Source organism: Cygnus olor, chromosome 4 (assembly GCF_009769625.2).
Source record: "Cygnus olor isolate bCygOlo1 chromosome 4, bCygOlo1.pri.v2, whole genome shotgun sequence".
Lineage (NCBI taxonomy): Eukaryota > Metazoa > Chordata > Aves > Anseriformes > Anatidae > Cygnus > Cygnus olor.
Window position 1 is genome coordinate 32,800,151 of NC_049172.1, and position 18,168 is coordinate 32,818,318.

Below are 18,168 nucleotides of genomic sequence, written 5' to 3' on the forward strand. Positions count from 1 at the left end.
AATTGGATTTTCAGTGTCTTCGAACTGTCGACCCGTGTTTTAGATCAATGTAGACTCTGTGCTGACTCTTCCCCTTTTCTCCTTCCCACATTTAGTGTGCAATTCTGAACAGCTCTCCCAGCTCACTATTCACGTTTCTCTGGCTCTTTCCAGTGCAACACAACTGCCAGCTGTCCACCTGGTGAAAGAGAAAAAAATCTGTTCTTCAGCTAGATGCATGTCATGTAGCAATGCAAATAGTTATCCACAGGGAAGTGAACAAATTCCAATCAGTGTAAGTGTTTTTGTTTCTTGGTATCCTCGCCTGGTAAGAAACATGACTGTCCTCTGTGATGTGGCAAATTAAGTACTTAGCATTTTTTTTTTCCTCGGTATTTTTTTCACAAGGAAGCAAAAAACGTACCCCCTTTTTCTGGTCATCAAGATACTACTCTGACAGCAGCTGTGTGGTGACTCCTGACTACCAAGTAGCCCACACATCTCGCCACAAATTTGAGAGTTGTCTGTCTAAAAGGAAGAGACTTTCAGAGGGCTCTTTGAAGGACCATACTGATAAGGAGACTGACATCCCTGTCTTAAGCTGAAAGTTATCTTATTGTTCTAGCTTTTAACCCAGTAGTCTGCAGTACCTGAAATGTTGCTCTAAATTACAGGGAAGGTTAGTGTCTTCTGTAGTTTCCTTGTCAGGTTGATTGCTCAGTCTAAGCTCAAGGCTGACTGATTACTTCTTAAATTAGCTTTCTACCAAACTTTATGTTAATCAGAATAAGTAAAAATTAGCAGACTTCTCATAAGGCAAATGAAAAGAATGTTGCTGTACTTGTTGGTTTAAAAACAAAGCAGACAAAACAAACAACCAACCACAAAACCTTGGTCCGATGACTTGCCGTCGGTAGCGTTTTTGTGATGATTGACCTAGGTTAGGGTGAGCACCTTTTTTTTTCTTTGTCTTGCATACCAGAAAATGAGAGGGTTACTCAGTACAATGTTGCATGCAAATCTGGAGACCACCCTCTGTTCCTAAACACATGGATTTCAAATAATTTGTAGCCAGGAGGGACTTTGAATGAAGTTTGACGAATTCTAGCAGGAGTAAACATAAAAGATTCCCTCACATTGGTCAACCAATTCTGCTTTTTGAATCAACGCAGCCTAGGAGCTTCTAATCTCTCCGGCGATAGTGGTCTGTCTTCTAATTTTAGTCTCTTTCAGTTTGCAGTTACTTGTAGGGCACAATAGACCAGTGGAAAAAATCTGCATTTTAAAATAGAGTGTTTGAAGAACAGCACAGGCATGAGTCATACCTGTCCCTGCAGGCCGTAAAAAGCTGTGGATGGCTAGCAGGGAAGAAGTGTATTTAAACTTTGTTCTTGCCAATTTAAATCACTTTATTTGAGAGTATGTGAATGAGTTGTAGTATTCCGTTAAGGCTGTTTTTGTCAAATATTTTTATGGGGAAATGTATTTATACAAGCAGGAAATGAATTCTTCCCAGAATTTTCCTTTACATCGAATATTCCTAATCATCACCTATGACTTTACGGGGACAAAAGTGAACGCTTTCAAATCTCGTCCCAAGGACGAATTCAGCTCACAGCCGGAGCAGGACCACATTTAAGTAGCTGTATAGAGATTTAAATTTAGGTTGATATGCAAATGATTTGGTCAGTGGCCTGTAGCACATTTTGCTGGAGGTAGATAGTAAAATGGAGATTATTCAGATTTGGCTGGTTTTCAAGGCACTGGTTTGTTCTGCGTATGGATTAGATGAAGGAAATCAAACAACACAACGTGCGAAGCTTGTGCTGAAGATATTATATTCCAGGGACCCTAATGGTGCTTTGCGCTGAGATTTTGCCAACTTTCTGCTTAGAAAGCAGAAGCTTCTGCTAAATACCAAGCTGCAGACTGGTGCTCTCGTACTCCGCCCTCCTGCTTCCCTTTTCCTCTTCCATTCAGTCTTTCCCTGTAACACCAGCAGGCATGTGACGTGTATGGCGGGATTTCTTTTTCCATTTCTGTGAGAAAGGCTGGCTTACCTAAACCGATTTGGCATTGATTAAATGTTAGAGATGGAATATGATAATAAAAGGAAAGCAGAAAAACAAACAAACAAACACCCTAGAGTTTGGTCAGAAGATCTCTAGCATAACTTTAGCAATCTAATAGCTCATAACATGCTTTAGCAATTGCTTTCAGTAAAAGAAAAGGAATAGGAATCAAGATGTATATTTGCATAGGCTTTGCTGCAGCATCTCTAATCCTTCTTGCGTACTAATTTCAAATAATAGTTTGTAATATTTTGTATCTTTGTAGAATATTAAAAGAGTAAAGATGCAAAGAATAAGCTTTCCCCATACAGCCTACCACATTGGTGGCTTAGACTGTTCCTAGAGATTTTGCTTTGTAGCGTTGCATTTTTTTATATTTTTTTTTTTTTAGTAACTCAGTACCATCAGATGGGCTACATTCGCATCAGTAATCGGGTTTAAGAAATACTAAGAGTCTACATAACATTACAGATTTTAAAACCACGGTTGCCATCTAATTTTGTGGTTACAAGTGAAAGCCAAATACTCCTGAAATCTCTAATTTACTCCATCCTGTCTATAAATAAAGAAATTAGAAGTTTCAAAACCCAGGAATTTAGATAACTAACTTGCTGCTTATCCCACAGTGCATGGCTTTGGTTTAGGGAGCTCACCAGTTGCATTACACTGACCTGCCAAGTTGGCAAGTTTTGGAGAACGGGTTAAAGTCTGGAGATGTGTTGAGGTTGCGGTATGTGGTAGAAATGATGGTAGAAACAGTTTTATGTGTTGCAATTTCTTTAATTCAAGTATAAATGTTATGTCTTGATATAGGGAGTATAAGCTTTTACTGAAGAAAGTGGTTTTCCAAAAGAAGTTTGGACCACAATGGCAAGCAATGGGCATTTTTCTTTGTATGCTGTAGGTCTTGCCACCCTGCCGCCTAATTTCATACCTTTTGCACTTATGAGAGGTTTCTATTATCAATACCAGTTCTGGGACTGACTGTATTAGAGGTATTTATCCCTAATCTTACATAATGCTAGATACAGTGAAGAAAAAAAAGTGCTTAAATTCTCCCCCCTCTGCTCTGGATGAGGGACTGCTTACCCTTAATTATGCAGTGCTGCATTTCTTCTGGAGGCAGACAGGCGTGCTATCTGGTTTCTAGACTCGAAGCACCTGTTCAAGGAAGAGTTTGTTTAGGTTGGGCAGGTTTCCTAGCCTGCTAGCTCCCTTTTGATGCGAAATTGCACAGCGTAAGGTTAAAGACAGTGGGTTAGAGAGGCTTCAAAGAGCCTGGTGTGACCCCGGCATGCTTGGCATGCCTTTCTGTTGTGCAGAGGTTTGGCATCCATTCCCCCTGCAGCCCAGGGAATGCGCTCAGGGCAAGAAACCAACTCGGGGAGGGCTCCCCGAGTCGTCGTGGCTGCACATCAGGGGCCGTGGGGAAAGTGGGTGAGTTCCCTGTCCCCTTTCTAAACGCTGCTGGTGCTCGCCAGTGGGGCACAGTGACTGTCTGCAGCTGTGTGAAGGAAAACAACCCCTCACACGTACCAGGGATGCCCCAGGCTATGAGGGACCTGTGTCCCACCAGACCAACCTGTTGCCCTTCCCCTGCACTCACCCGGTGGTGTGGTAGCCAAAGACGGGGGGGCAAAGCTCCCCCGAGGGGCTGCTGCCAGCTGCTCTGTGGAAGATGTGGCCCCAAGTGGGGAATGGGGAGATGCTGATGCCAGGTGATACGGGGGAAAGCTAAATTCCCTTCTGCGTTACAGGATCCTGCAGGATGCTACAAACATTTGCAGGTTTGCCTTTGCAAACTTGAGGCAAGTGCAAGTGAGTACCAACAGCATATCCTAAATGAATAGGAGGCTTTTCCACAGATCCTCTGTTGTATTTAGCATGCATTCTGCACTGGGCTGTCTTGGTAAGCAGCTTTTTAGGAGTAAAAGTATCTTGCATCTGTCATCTCAAACTCCCTTGAACGCTTGGTTTTATAACCTTTATACTCTCTTTAGGTAGTACAGTTAGGAAAATGAATTTGACATTTTTAACAGTTTATTCTTCAAATTCTTCCTAAATCCCTCTGGTATAATCTGTAATTCCAGGAATTCTTCTGTCTGTAGCCCGAGGGCTCGCCACTAACGCCCTTATCGTTCTCATGGACCACAGACGGGGGGGCAGGAACTGTTTTGTAAATAGATTTCTTTATATTGTGCCAGACAAACAAGCGCTTCCCTTGGCAATCAAAATTAAGCTATCTCCAAAGAAAATAACTTATCAGACAACAGGCAGTAAGATACCAGTGCTCTATTGGTATTCTGTGCAAACCACAGACTTTTTTTGGAAATCCCTCCACGACAGAGCAGACCTTTCTTCTTCCGTACAAAGCTGGTTTCCCAACCTGCTCATATTTGAGTGAAAACAGTTTGACCGCCGGTGTTCAAAGACAGAAATGCCCGTTTCATTAATTTGGAAATGTTCTTGTCAATATAAACAAATCCAGCCCAGTTCTATGGGTGAAACGTTGGGAAAAAAAAAAAAAAAGGTAGTATGTTTGGTTGGGTTTTTTTTGTTTGTTTTTTTTGCTTGTCATGCATTGGTCAGCAAGAAGGGCTCGTGCCTTGTGCATAGGAGGTAGGATTGAGTAAGTCTCAAGCACTCATTTTGCTAACTTTATGGACCACGTCTGGCGCACTCAGCACAGGCAGAATCCGTGAAATGATCATAGCAGGAATACAGAGCTATTAAATGTGGAGCCCGGGGGGTGACGTGCTAGCAGGTGGCCGTAAGAGCACACGAGGAGCAAGGCTTGGGCTGCCCTGGGGTTGTTGCCCAAGCTGCGTGCCTGCATTAGTCCAGGCTGTGCCACAGAAGCTCAACGCCCAGTGCAACACGAACATGAGTGATTAACGCAGCTACTGCTGCTTCCAGAAATAGAGCTCATCTTGCAATGTATTAAGTGTAATGATATAATAAACAGATTACAGTTAACTTTAATAGGAGTACAATGAAAGAAGATGTGGTTCTTAAGAAGATCTGCTGCCATTAGCGAATGTTTGGCAAGATGCATTATGTGTAATACCTCCTCCTTCCTTTGAAACACGAGTCAGGTACTAATGTTCTGCAGAAACCAAACACAACTCCTAATGGTCCTGTTGCACTGAAAGCAGTCGAATATGTGAAAGTGCAGGTTGCATTAGCGACCTTCATTCTCCTCCTTACAATATGCATTATGAAAATCTTTATTATGAGATAGTATTGCTAGTTTTTAAACAAACCGTACAAGACTTCTGTGTAGGTAAGTTGCATGTGGTTACCGCCACAGGGGATTAAAAGCAACATGAAGCCTGTCTCCACTGATATTTTTGTTTTCATTTTATCTTTTGCTTTAACAAGGGGGGAAAAAAGAAGAGGCTTTGGGAAGCAAATGACTTGTTTTGTTTTTGCAGAGAAATAATACCCAGTTCTAATGACACAAGCTCCCTGGAGTTGTAACGTGACGTGTTTAAGGAAGGTTGACATTATACCCCTAGCCTGTGGTTCACCTTGTTGTGCTTGTTTTACGGTGAAACCGTAATGTTTTCGTGTCCATTTCTGTTTGACAGCAGCTTAAGTATGTTTTTTAGTGCAACCGGGTCTCTCTGTGGTAAGAATACAGCCCCCTGGCAGGGAGGACGAAGCCTAAAGCATGGTTCTTATCAGTTCACCCGAGGCTGCAGCGTGGCAGGCATTTGCTGTGGCTCTTCCGTGGGGAGGGAAATGAGTGAGACATCTGTACCTCTGACTACAGGGGCACAAATGTCTGCGTGGCTGGGCAAACAGGGAGGGGGGCAGCCTGAGCTGGCTGCACAACAGCCACCAGGTTTATGGGGAATCTCTGCTACAGATAATATACCTTTGAAAGCAGTGTTCATAAAGTCCGTACCGATCTCATAAAATCAGGATTTATTAATAGTAATATTCAGGTGCTGTCTATGCCTTTTTCCATCCCTGGAAGAAAAATAACTTACAGGCTGTTTACAGTTTTGTTAACTACAATACCTTGCTTTGCATGGGAATAAGGAATAATAACGTGTGGAAAATATCAGTTTGAAAGCAGTATTCAAAATGCTTTGCCAAGAAACATTATATAATTAGTAAAACAATTTAGTAACACCTATCATACTTGATAATGTCTTTGCTGCTGCATTTAAGTAAGCCTTTGAAGACAATGTGCAATTTAGTGTAGTGCCTCCTTCCTCGTGTGGTATTCTTCCTGCTGCTTGCCTTACTTCACCCCAAACTTCAGGTCCCTCAGTTCTGCAAGAATGGGTTATTGATCAGTAATGTAGTGATCAGTACACGTTGCAGGGCAGTGAAGCAGGATTGTTTGACTTGTACGCCGTGAGCTCATAAGCTTACATTTCTGTCTGTACCTATGTGAGGCAAACCTGCTGTCACGGGCCTTGCTGAGCCTCCCGCTGAAGTGGCAGGTAAATGGATTACAAATTCCTCCATCTAAACTGCATTCCTGGGAGCCCAGGTACCTTTCCTTCCTCCTTCATGCGCAGGGTGATGGCTAATAAATTGTAAAACAGAGGTGACAGCCTCAAGGTCATTGCCTGGGCTGAGCCAAACTGGGGGAAACCATGAAAACATGGGCTTTCCAAAATCCTATTGGCTTGGTTCATAATGCGTTAAAAAAAACAGGTTTGACAGTAATAGCAGTGCCCTTTTGTAGGGGAAAGGCCTGCCCTGAATTACTTTGTTGAATTACACGTTTAACACTTGTTATGGGGTGTATTTTTCCTCCTCTTCCAAGACCTCACACAAGTTAGGCCCTAGCATCTGCCTTGCTCGTTGGCTGAACGGGGAGCTCAGTTTATCACACCTACGTTTAAGAGCCGAAGCTGCAGTTAAATGTCGAAAGCAGATGGCAGAAGTACCTCTCCGTGGGGCCGGATTCTTGCCTGAATGGGAGCATTTGGCAAATTAAATGAAGTCTGTGGTCAGATGGAGAGGTCAAATATAGAAGACAAAGCGCTGAGTGCTGCAGCTGCCCTAACTCGATTAGGAGCAGAAGGGAAGTGTTTAAAACACAGGCCGGACCAGATTTGAAAAGGGGAAGAATAGCGAAGCCTGACTGTCCTTCCTGGGCCTTCGCTGCTGCCTCTGGGCTAAATCACAGGCAGCCGGGGGTTTGGCCCCACTTGATTAGGGCATTTGGTTTCCTGAGTTCCGGGGGTGAGGGGAAAGCAATCCTATTAGACACCACACAAAAACCCCTCAGCAGCGTCTCCAAAGGAGGCAGTCTGCTAAATGTCTGCTGAGTGTGCCGAGTACACAGAATCCCTCCTGGCAGCATCTCGAGTGATGCATTTACCAATATTAATGGAGATACCAAACCATATTGCTCCACAGCTCCTCCCGCACACATTCTGCTCGCAGGGCCCATATGTGCGTGTGAAATGCCAGCCACGCACGCAGGCGTGCTGCGTGTCCCCGCCGCAGCCAGACCGCCCCGCGGCCTCCCCACCCCGAGATGTTTCTCCAGCCAAAACCCCAAAATGCTGTTTCCTTTGGTCCGTTGTGCCGGGATCTCCGTTCTTCTGGGGATTACACGGCTCCGCGGGTGATTTCTGCAATGCATTCCAGTCTTTCATTAGGAGTAATAGACGGTCTTAATTACAGCATGCCACATGACAAACTGGTAAAGGTGCTAGAAATGGTGCCAACAGGAAAAGAATTGGATGATGTGAACTTTTATTAATTAAGAGCTGGCAGGACTGACGGGGAAGAAGATTGGACTTGTGTCCACTGGAAACTATGTAATTTTGGTGGAGACATTTTTTTAAAATGTCATGAGTTATATGCTGATTGTGGTTTTAAAAGCTTGAAAACTTATCTTCAGCTGAAACAAAATAAAGCCAACCTTTGAAATTGAATACATATGAAACGGGGAAACACAGCGATTTTGGATTTTTCTCTTAAAGTTGTTTTGCTAACTGTAGTCTGCCCCAATGTATGCTCATTTGCGAGGAGCATTTACTTTATGCCATTAAGTGCGCTTGGAGCACGTTAAGTTACTGCAGTAAAGATTATTGTAAATGTCAGGAAAGATATGAATGGAGGCATCGTCTCTGCTGTTGGGCTCCCAGAAGCGTCGGAGGAGTCGGGGACTTATTTGTCCCCGTTAGGTTTTCCAGGAAGATGCAGAGTGGAGCTGCGTGACCTGCAGCGCTGCTGAGTCTTCGTGGTTGTGTCAGTTCTCCTCTGCTTGCGCAAGGTCTTAAATCATTCCTTGCGCTGTTCCTTGCGACTGAGATCGTGGCGTGCTTGTGATGCTGAGCTTCCCCCAAGGATGGGGGGCGTTCAAGGCAAAGGAGGGGGCGAAAGCCCTCTCAAGAGAGAGGTGGAGCAGGAGCCAGAGGGGCTCTCCTGGGGCCTGGGGGAAGGGCAGGCGCCCCGCTGGGACCTGCTGCCACCCTGAGATGCACAGAGGGTGGGTCACTGTTTGGGAGGAGGTGGTAAGGCTGTAGAGAAAAACCTCAGGTGGCAGAGATCCGTGTGCAGCTTTTGTCTTGTGCTCTCAGGAAGGTAGACTGCTAGACGAAAGACAGTCACCATTAAAATGTCAAAATCTGTCAGTGGTATCTGCAGCTAAAATTAGGAAGAACCCGAAACCCTTTGTGCGCAGAAATATCTGATGTGCCGAGTGCTGCACCGCTGTGCACCGCTGGCAAGTGGATGTTGGGGTTACTGCACGGGCCCTGACCGCGGCGCAGAGCGTAGCAGTTAAGTCAGTGATTTTTTTTTTTTTTTTAACCGTGAGAGACTCTCTGCCAGTCATTATCAAAAGAGAAGGAATCAGCAATAGCAATACTCCGAAAGAGAGGAAAATAGTAATTTCTAATTATTATTCAACTCATTGACTGCTTACTCTGAAGCACATCTTGTTCAAAAGAGAAATCCAGTCACGCTGTCAGGTTGCGCTTGTCCGTGGGCGGGGGAGAGGAGAGCAGAGGCTGCTCCCGGGGCTCTCCTGCCAGCACCCGCTGGGACACCCCGGGGTGCCATCCCCCTCTGTGTCGGGTGGGCAGGGGCACCAGGAAGGTGGCAGGGTGCCTTACGTGTGCCCCTGCCTGAAGTCCCGCATCCCACAGTGGCAACGTTCAGCTTCCTTCGTGTCTGGTGATTTGGGTATTAATTTTCTTCCTGTGATGATTTCGCGTGTACGCGCAGCCTGTGTGGGTTTTTTTTCCTTCCCCTCCGCATGTGATGCGCTCGCAGAGGAAGACAGTAATAGTCTCCAGGGATATGTACAGCTCTCTTCACGTCTGAGGTATGGAGTCAACTCAAGACCATTTTGTTCTCATAAAATATACAGCACTGCAGTTTAACGGGTAATGGCATAAATGCCGAGGTTTGATGGGCAGAGCCATTTCACTGGGAGATGGAAAAGCGAGGGCTCGGGGCTGGCTGGAGATGGCTGACACTGTGCGAAGCCGTCCTCGTGTGCCATGGTGCGGTGCCTTCACCTCGTCTGTGCGCCAACACCTCGCTGCTGCGCTCACCTGCACCGAAGTAACAGTGAAGATGAGGAGTTGTTTAAGTACTGATGAGGAAGGTGAAGGCTCTTGCAGAAAGCAGTTCCTCTCCTTTACATGCGTGCTCCTTTCCATACCACTTGGTGCAGCAGGGAAAAGAGGGTTCCCCTCTGGCCGCCAGGAGCAGCTGCATGGCTGCTGCTGAGCCCCTCTGCTGCTGGGCACAATCACAGGTGAAGGTGTTTTCAGCCCATGTTCTGGAGGTGCTCTGCACCCCCTTTTTGTTTTTTAACTACTCAGGCAGAAAACTTGGCAGAAGCGAACAGGGAAAATTGCAGAAGCTGGAGTGTCTCACTTCAGTTGGCTGTATGGGACCTAAACCAGGCTGCCTGGTGGCTGGTGTCTGTCCAAGCATCAACCCATCACCTGGGGGACTTCAGTGCCCTTGAATGTAAGCCTAGGGGTGAATGGGGCAGAGTCAGGGATGTGCGCAAAGGGGGAAGCCCCAGGAAAAGGAGCGGTCCTTAGCACGTGGGGGCCTGGGGCTGGTGCTGAGGTTCTGGGAGGATCTGGCCCAGGGGTTGCTGGTGAAGACCAGGCCCGGGCGCTGGGTGCCTCTGGCCCCCGAGGGCAGCAGGCCGTGCTGTGGGTCTCCCCGCCACCAGCCCTCGCCTGCTGCAGCGTCGCCGCTCCCCTGGGTCCATGTTTTGGCGCCCCTTATGTAACGCCTGGAGCCGGGGGCTTCAACTCCGGCAGCCCCGGACATACGTTATTATAAACCAGCGCCTATTTCTCCATCTTTATGATTATTATTATTATCGTAATTATCACTACTATCATTATTTTTATTTCCCCCCAGCCCACCCCAGCGCCTTTCCTCGGCGGGGGGGCAGCAGCGGCGGCCCCATCAGCGCCGCGGGGATCCCCTTCGGTGCGGTGCGGTGCGGTGCCTTGCTTTGCCGATCCGATGGGAGCCGTGCCGAGCCGTGCCGTGGCGGGGGCCGTGCCGGGCGCTGCGGGGCGGGGCGGGCGCTCCCCAGCCCCCCGGGCCGCAGTGCCGCGGCGAGGCGAGGCGCGCTGCGGAGGCGGCGGGAGGAGGGACGGGGCGGGCGCTGGAGGCCGGCAGGCAGCAGGGAGGAGGAGGAGGAGGAGAAGGAGGAGGGAGCGAGGCCGGCGGGCAGGGAGCCGGGCTCGGCGCGGCGCAGGCAGCCGGGCAGGGCCGTGCCGAGCCGTGCCTTGCCGTGCCGGGCCGGGCCGGGCCGCCCCGCGGGTCCCCGCCGCCGGCGCCGCCTCGGCCGAGCATGTCGGGTCGGGAGGCGGTGACCTACCTGCCGGAGAAGGGGCTCTACTGCCAGCGCCTGCCCGGCCGCCGGGCGCGCAGGGGGAAGCGCGCCGACGCCATGGGCTTCTACGGCACCCTCAAGATGATCTTCTACAAAGTGAGTGCGCCGCGGGGCCGCACTGCGCACCCGGCACCCCCCCGGTCACGTCCCGCCCCGCCGCCTGCCCTCCGCCGGCGGCCGCCGACAAAGTTTTGCCCCCTCCCGTCGGCCGCGCGGCCGGCGCGGGGAGAAAGTTGCCCGAAATAGCGGGAAACGAGCCCGAAAGCGGCGGCGGGGAGCCGCGGGGTGCTCCGCGCCCGGCGCTCCCGAGGCGCGCTGCGGGGGAGCCCCGGCGGTGCCCGCACGCAGCCCGAGCCGCCCCCACCGTGCCCGCAGCGCGCTGCCTGGTGGCGTTATCCCGCGCCGCCGCCGGTGGATGCTCCTCCGGGGTTTGGGGAACGGCGGGGGCGAGGCCGGTGCTTCGGGTGCCCCCGGGGTGGCTCCGGTCCCGCGCTCGCGTGGGGAAGCGCCGTGCTGTGTCCCGGGTGAGGCACGGCCGCAAAGCGGGGCTCCGCGGCCAGCCGCTCCAGCTGCTGCTGCGAGACCGCGCGGGGTTAAACCTCAGCCTCGCCGCCTCCGGGAGCCGCGCTCAGCCCCAGGTCCTCGATGGCTTTCTGTAGGGAAAGCCCCGAAGGTATTTGAAAAGTTAAAAAAAAAATAATGATAATAATAATATACAAGACAACGCGATATGGATCATCATCCTGCTTGTTTGGGTTTAATTCGGTTATTTTTTATACAGGTAGACCGATACAATAAATGGTTAAACATATCCCAGCACGATATTAGAAGAGATCAAATCAGTGGTTTATGTAAGATACCAACTTTTAAAGCGTGTATCTTAAAATGAAATTTTGGAGGAAAAAAAAAAAAAGGAAAACGGTAAAATTAAAGTCCGAGTTGTTACACAGGTAGTTCCTGCATCCTGCAGCTTGCAGCTGTAAGCAGCAGTAAGTATCCGTCTGCTGGTTCAAGTGCTCCGGTGTATCACATAATTTTTTTTTTTTTTTAAAGAAAATGAAAACCAACAAAACCCACAGCGGAAACTGCATTTAGCATCACAACGTCTTGCTGAGTCCAAAAGCCCGTGGTTAAAGATTGCCCAAATATGTAGAAAGTAATCTTTATTTGTCTGGCTGGGTAAATATGGCTTTCACTGGTTTCCATCTCGCTGGTAATTTTTGCAGACTGGCTTCCCCTTTTAGCAGCTGCCCTGCTCATTATTTGGTTTTGATCACATCTAATTGTGGGTGACATTCAAGGCTGAGATTTACCGGGTTTCATCCTTAACCTTTTTGTAAAAATGTCTGTTACTCTTTCGGTCAGTTTTATAAATGCTTCCAGCGTGCGACTTGAAAATAAAGGGTGCTGGGCAAAAGAAAAGATGTATTTGAAATTTTTTAGGCCATAAAATGGTATTTGTTTTATAATGCAGACACGTTATCTGACATTTAACCGTTTGTGTGAGACTTTTAGCAGAGAACCTGGACACGGAGAATGAAGGAGGTGGTTTGGTTCTTTCCCTCCCCTCCCTGGGGAACAGGGAGAGAGCAGTTCAGTAAATAAAGCAGCACCGAGTTCTGCGCACTTTTAAACATTTGCCTTTGGAAATAAAAGGAATGTAATTCCAGTGGGTTTGGGACCTCAAAACAGCATTACTGTATCCATGTACCGTATAAAAACATGTATCAAATATTGTTTAAAGTTAAAGCCAGAAACTAAAATGTTGCTTTAAATAATCTTGTGAGAGCTAACTGTTGAAATCCGCTATTCAAGTAAAAAGTAAAAATGGATTTGTTTTACAGAAGTATGTGCAAGTAAGGCTGGCCATGTAACTAAAACCATGTTGTTGCTCTTTTCCCTCACCTTGCAGATGAAGAGAAAGTTGGACCATGGCTCCGAGGTCCGTTCTTTCTCTCTGGGAAAGAAACCCTGCAAAGTCTCAGAATACACAAGGTAATTAAATGCAGTAACAGACCACTGGGTCGTGATTCTTGCATGTATCCCATCTTTCCAGTCTCGCTAAGCCTGCTTCATAGCTCCTCTCCATGTTAAAGCACTGCGAAGTGGAGGAAGGGGTGGTATCACTCACTGTTCATGTACTGCTTAGCTAATTTAAATCACCTACACTGAAGATGAGTTTTAATGAAGTAGCCAGACTTGCATTTCTTTGGTTGAGGTTTGTGTTTGATTCTAAATATAGCACACCCATTTACTTGGAGACTTTTCGAGGGCTGAGGCATTCCTGGGAATAAAATCAATCAGATTGTTAAAAAGGGACATAATGATAAACCCTATTACAAACTGTGATCAAATGTATCACTTTGCTATGGCAACAGGAATGAGAGAATGGAAATTTATGTAGGCAGAGCAGACCATCTGATCCGAACGGGAACACACACGTACTTGTTACCCACGATGTGAAATTATCAAGGGCTCCTCCAGCCTGCTTCCGTACTACTCTGGAGCAGCACCGCGTCGCGCAGACAGCGGCACGTGTGCGGTCAGATGCCTTGCAGGGCAAAGCGCTCCTGAGCACGAGGGGAGGTGGCCGAGCAGGGCCCTGCGTGCACGCCTTACAGCTGCAGGTCCTACTACATAGTTGCCATAACGATTGTGCTCTGGTGCTCCACTGCTTCCCATCGTTTTGGAGCTTACACCATCACACATTTTTCCCCCGTAAGAAGCATCAGCCCTCCCACAAGCATCGTGCTTGCCACCTAACACTGGCTGGGGACGTTATTTCTGTGAATAGCGGCATAGCGTTCAGTCACCGATGGGTTTTTCAAAAGTAACATGCATTTGATTTCCCTTCCTTTAAGAGGGTTAGCAGGTGATGAGAAAAAAGTTAGGACAGTGAGGGAAAACAGGTTCCCTGGTTGCTTTTCAGACAGAAACGCTGCAGCAGAGAAAAAGAGGCAGCCAAGAAGCACGTGTTGCAGCTCCCACGTCTCGTGCATTGGTAGTTTCTCCAGGCCTTTCCATTATTCTAGTGGAAAAACACTCTCATTCATCCACCGGGTGCTTCCTGGTGCGACACGCCGTTCTCTGCACTCAGGTAAAAGTAAACAGCTCCGGACTAAGGAAGGGGCGCTTCTTGGCAAGCGAATCTGTCGCACTCAAAGGAACCGCTGTGCTTGTCCAGCTTCCGCAGAAACCTGCCTGCCTGCTGCAGGTGAATGAGAGCAAACAGAAAAATACAGCAGGAACAAAAGCCTGCTGGCTTAATCTCAGGTCAAAGAAAGAGACTTTTAGATCTTATTTGGAATAGCTGTCTTTGAATGAGAACCAGTTCACTGCAGAAGGAATTAAGGTGTAACTGTCGTAGTGAGGCAAGCTCAAGGCTATGTATTGCTCAGACCCAGTATAAGCCAAAGTTAAGGGCCTTATTCTGAAGCCTAAATGAGAGGCCTTCTGCAGGGTCTCTGTACAGGTGATGAGAATGAGTAGGCTGTAAATACAGATTTTATTAAAAAAAAAAAAAAAAGAACATTTTCTACTGTCATTGCTTGGATTTTGAGTCATTATTGACATAAAAGAATCCTTAAATAACATCTGATCCTCTCTCCTAAACTGTTTGATTATATTTTCTGTAATAATATTTAGGCAAACGATGCGGCTCTTGTGTCTGCTTGGTTCATTTTCCATAGGATCAGACGCTCTTTAAAATTGACAGTTCTGATTAACTTTGTTTGCATATAACAGGTAAAGCCAGTAAACAAACGTCATTAAGAGGATCCCTGATCTGTGAAACAGTATTTTGGTATCACCTTCTGTTTCTATTACTGCTCGGTGAAATTATCATCAGAAACTCTATTCAAACCATTCTTTACTTTTCTTCACCAGCCTGGGTAAATGCTAGAACAAGCTACAATTGTCCTTCAGAACAAGGAAGAATAAAGGGTGGAAGATTTGTAGATTTTGATGAGATACGTATTAAAATGGGCCTGCCTTGCATCATTCAAAGCTATTCCTCTAGCCAGTGAAATGTCAGTAAACCCCCTGAATAAATACCTGATAAAAAGTTGGGTTTATCATAAGTAAAAGCAAAGGGTTTGGGTTGTTTTTTGTTGCTGTTTTTTTTTGGAGTCCCACGACTGCATTTAAAATTTTAATGCTTTTGAAAACACTATAGCAGAGTTCCAGATTTCGTGGTGGGGAATACAACGTTGACATTCTGTGAACAAAGTACTTTACATTATGTTTAAAAAAAAAGAGAGAACTCAGTCAGCTGTATGACTCTAGGCTCCTACAATAGCAGCTTAATCCTGGCTTTTTTTAAAGCCCTGTCCCATACGAATGAGCTGTTTTTTAACGTGTCAGAGTGAAAAAATCGAATTGTAATTCAGGAAGCACCTTTGGCTCCTTTTCCCTCTTCACTTTGCCGCCCTTTAATTCCCGTGTCACTCCATCAACACACAAACTTTAAAATGCTCCATACGAGTACTTCAAAGTCCAGTCGCAATCACCAGGGCGCTAGAATTGTTTGATATTAATAGCTCTTTGTCAACAAAAGTATATTAAGAGCTAAGAATAACTACCTCTCCGTTTGTGTATGAAGCAGCAATAGCACGTCACATACAGGTGAGACTGAGCTCGGGCTCCCGGCACCACCGGTTGGAAGGCACAGTTGCAGCCCAGCAGAAAAGGACATACTCTGTCAAGGAAAGGGATATAAGAACGCGCACCTTTATAGATAACCTGCCGGCCAGTTGATGGAGCAGTAGTTTTTCGGCCTTGGAGGAGTTTCCCCCTAGCTGGAAGATCAGTACTGCAGTGGTAGCAACAGGTGAATTTGTGAGAGTGAGGGAGCTGGCGCCGTGAGCGGCCAACGGGACGTTCCCATGTTGTTGCCTTTGCAGGAAGCTTCAGACTTTAAGTAATAGCTGCAAATTCTGCACTAGGTTTCTTCCTGCTGCCCTAGGTTGTAAATGTTCCTCCATGTTTTACATGCAGCTTTCACTTTTTCTTTGTGTTCTAGTACCACGGGGCTGGTGCCATGCTCTGCCACACCTACTACTTTTGGGGACCTGAGGGCAGCCAACGGCCAGGGACAGCAGCGGCGCCGCATTACATCTGTGCAGCCACCCACAGGCCTTCAGGAATGGCTGAAAATGTTTCAGGTAACCAGTGCTTAGAGAAAGAGACATCTGGAGCAGCTTACCTCTGTGATTTAAGCAAGGGCTGCTGCAGTAAAGGCAGTTCTCGCTGTATATCCCGGAATGTCTCGGTCATTGATTTTGTGTACTGTTGAAAAAACAAATGGGTAGCAACTTCAAGGAAATGCAGTTGCCCATTTTAGCTAGTTGCTGTAGAAACTCACAAAAAATACTACTTTCTCTGGTTTCTTAATAAAATAGCCCATACTGTTTGATGCTTTCACATTTTCTGCAAATTCTGTCCAACATGTAACGGCTGCCTCCATGGCCTCAAGCTAACAGGAGACATTTTCTCTTGGAGACTAGCAAGTGTGAGTGCGTGGTTTGCTTCAGTGTAGGTATAGCAATAAATTTACCGTAAGTCTGGTGTCTTCTAAGAATAGAAGACAGAGGAATGTTTAGTAAAAATAGGTTAAATGGAAACTCAATGTGTATTTTTACTGATGTTTAAGTACTGAACACAATGTCAGCTGGCACACGCATGTAACATTGAAAGGAGAGGGAGAAGAGGCTTGCTGTATCTTTCCAACAGCCCTCAATGATGTCTAAAACTTTATTTGACAAAAAAAAAAAACTAAACTAAAATACCCAATGGTGTGAGGCGCGGGGGTACACAGTTCCACAGGTAGAAACCAAAGCCTGCGTGACACCAATTTGGTGGCAGCTAAGCCAATTTTGTGTGTGTTAGTACAAACACGCTTTGGGGCAGGCCTGTGTTCCCGTGGCACAAACTGTATCCCAGAGAGCTCTTGGCTGTACGGCTTCGCTGCCTGTTTTTAAGAAGTAGGGATGGGTCCCATTCATTGATTTGAAAAATGGAAATATTATGTCTTCAACCCTTGATTAATAAACTGTTGCTTCTAAAAATGTTTTCAGAAGGCATAAGTAACTAATAGAGGCATGGTTTCAATTATGATAACAGACATTTTCAAAGATAGAGCAGCAATATTGTAGATATAGTAGCGAGCATACAATTTTGCGGGCAGGAGTGTGCTTTTGGCTTGATTCACACTGCCACATAGTACCATTGATCTCAATCACTGTCAGTTCTGAACATTAAAATAATAACGTAGAACTCCATTCCCTCTTTATTTTTACATATTTATAATCTGCTTAAAACAGCGGAAGTCTGGAATTAACATATTTTTGTACACATCATCCAGTTTCTTAAAAATGCTCACATGTAATTGGTACCGTGTGTCTTTTTTTAAGAGGGTTCATAGAAATATGTCCTTTTAACCGTTAGGAATCAGACTTGAATGGTACTTTGTATATTTCGTACTTAATATAATGCGATGTTGTATTTTTACATTTTGTTAATGTTAAAGCCTTTGTACTGACAAAAGCTGTTTTTTGTGCAGTGCATAATGTGTATTTTCTGATGGAAGATCACTAGTTACCAATAGTTACATATTCAAAAAAATTATGAAGGGCTGAAGTGTTTGAGAGCATGACGCAAACACGCTTGACAGTAAAAAAAAACAATGCTGTTTGCTGTTTGGTCAGGATTGGGAAAAGAAGTCCACAAGCCCATGGAAACTTTGCCTATAGTTAGGTTGTTATTATTTTAGGGTCACAAGTACTGGTTTAGTTAATGGAGAAACGATGTTCTCCATTAACTGCATAATTAGATACTTTCAGGTTTAGAAAAGACTCAGCCGCAGCAATAATTCCTGGATTCTGATCTGGACTCTTGAGAGAGAGAGGCCTCTTTTTCATGTCTAGAGACCAGCTAGCAGCACTCAGTGATTACCACCCTCACCGGTAGTTTCTATTGTATTCTCGAAAGGGGGTCCCTTATTTTGGAACCCAAAGCTTTCAGAGCCACGTAGCTGCATTTCAATGTTGCACCTCCTTGGCTAATGCCAAGCACCTCATTTTCTGCATTTTTATTTTCCACATGGATTTTATGAAGGGGGCAAGGCTTAATTACTTAAACTTTGAGAGCACAATCTTAAAGTAAGGGGAGCTCACTCTGCCCAGAGGGCAGAATTAACTGGCACATGTAACATCATTCTTGCAATACAAAGATTTTCCCGTGCAGAAACAGAAATGGGAGGCCTTT

At 46.3% G+C, this 18,168-nt stretch overlaps 1 protein-coding gene across 5 annotated transcripts in view; it reads left to right on the plus strand.

The window, feature by feature from the left end:
- The window catches only part of FBXW7 (F-box and WD repeat domain containing 7), a 167,680-nt gene that overhangs the window by 123,798 nt on the left and 25,714 nt on the right, over positions 1-18,168 (plus strand). For 4 of the 5 annotated variants that reach the window (XM_040555390.1, XM_040555393.1, XM_040555389.1 and 1 more), the window contains exons 3-4: positions 12,818-12,900; positions 15,926-16,067. In XM_040555390.1, the coding sequence (XP_040411324.1) occupies positions 12,818-12,900; positions 15,926-16,067 (225 nt within the window). Of the gene's footprint in view, positions 1-10,735; positions 11,002-12,817; positions 12,901-15,925; positions 16,068-18,168 lie in introns of those variants that run through there. The other variant, XM_040555392.1, reaches the window with a different exon arrangement.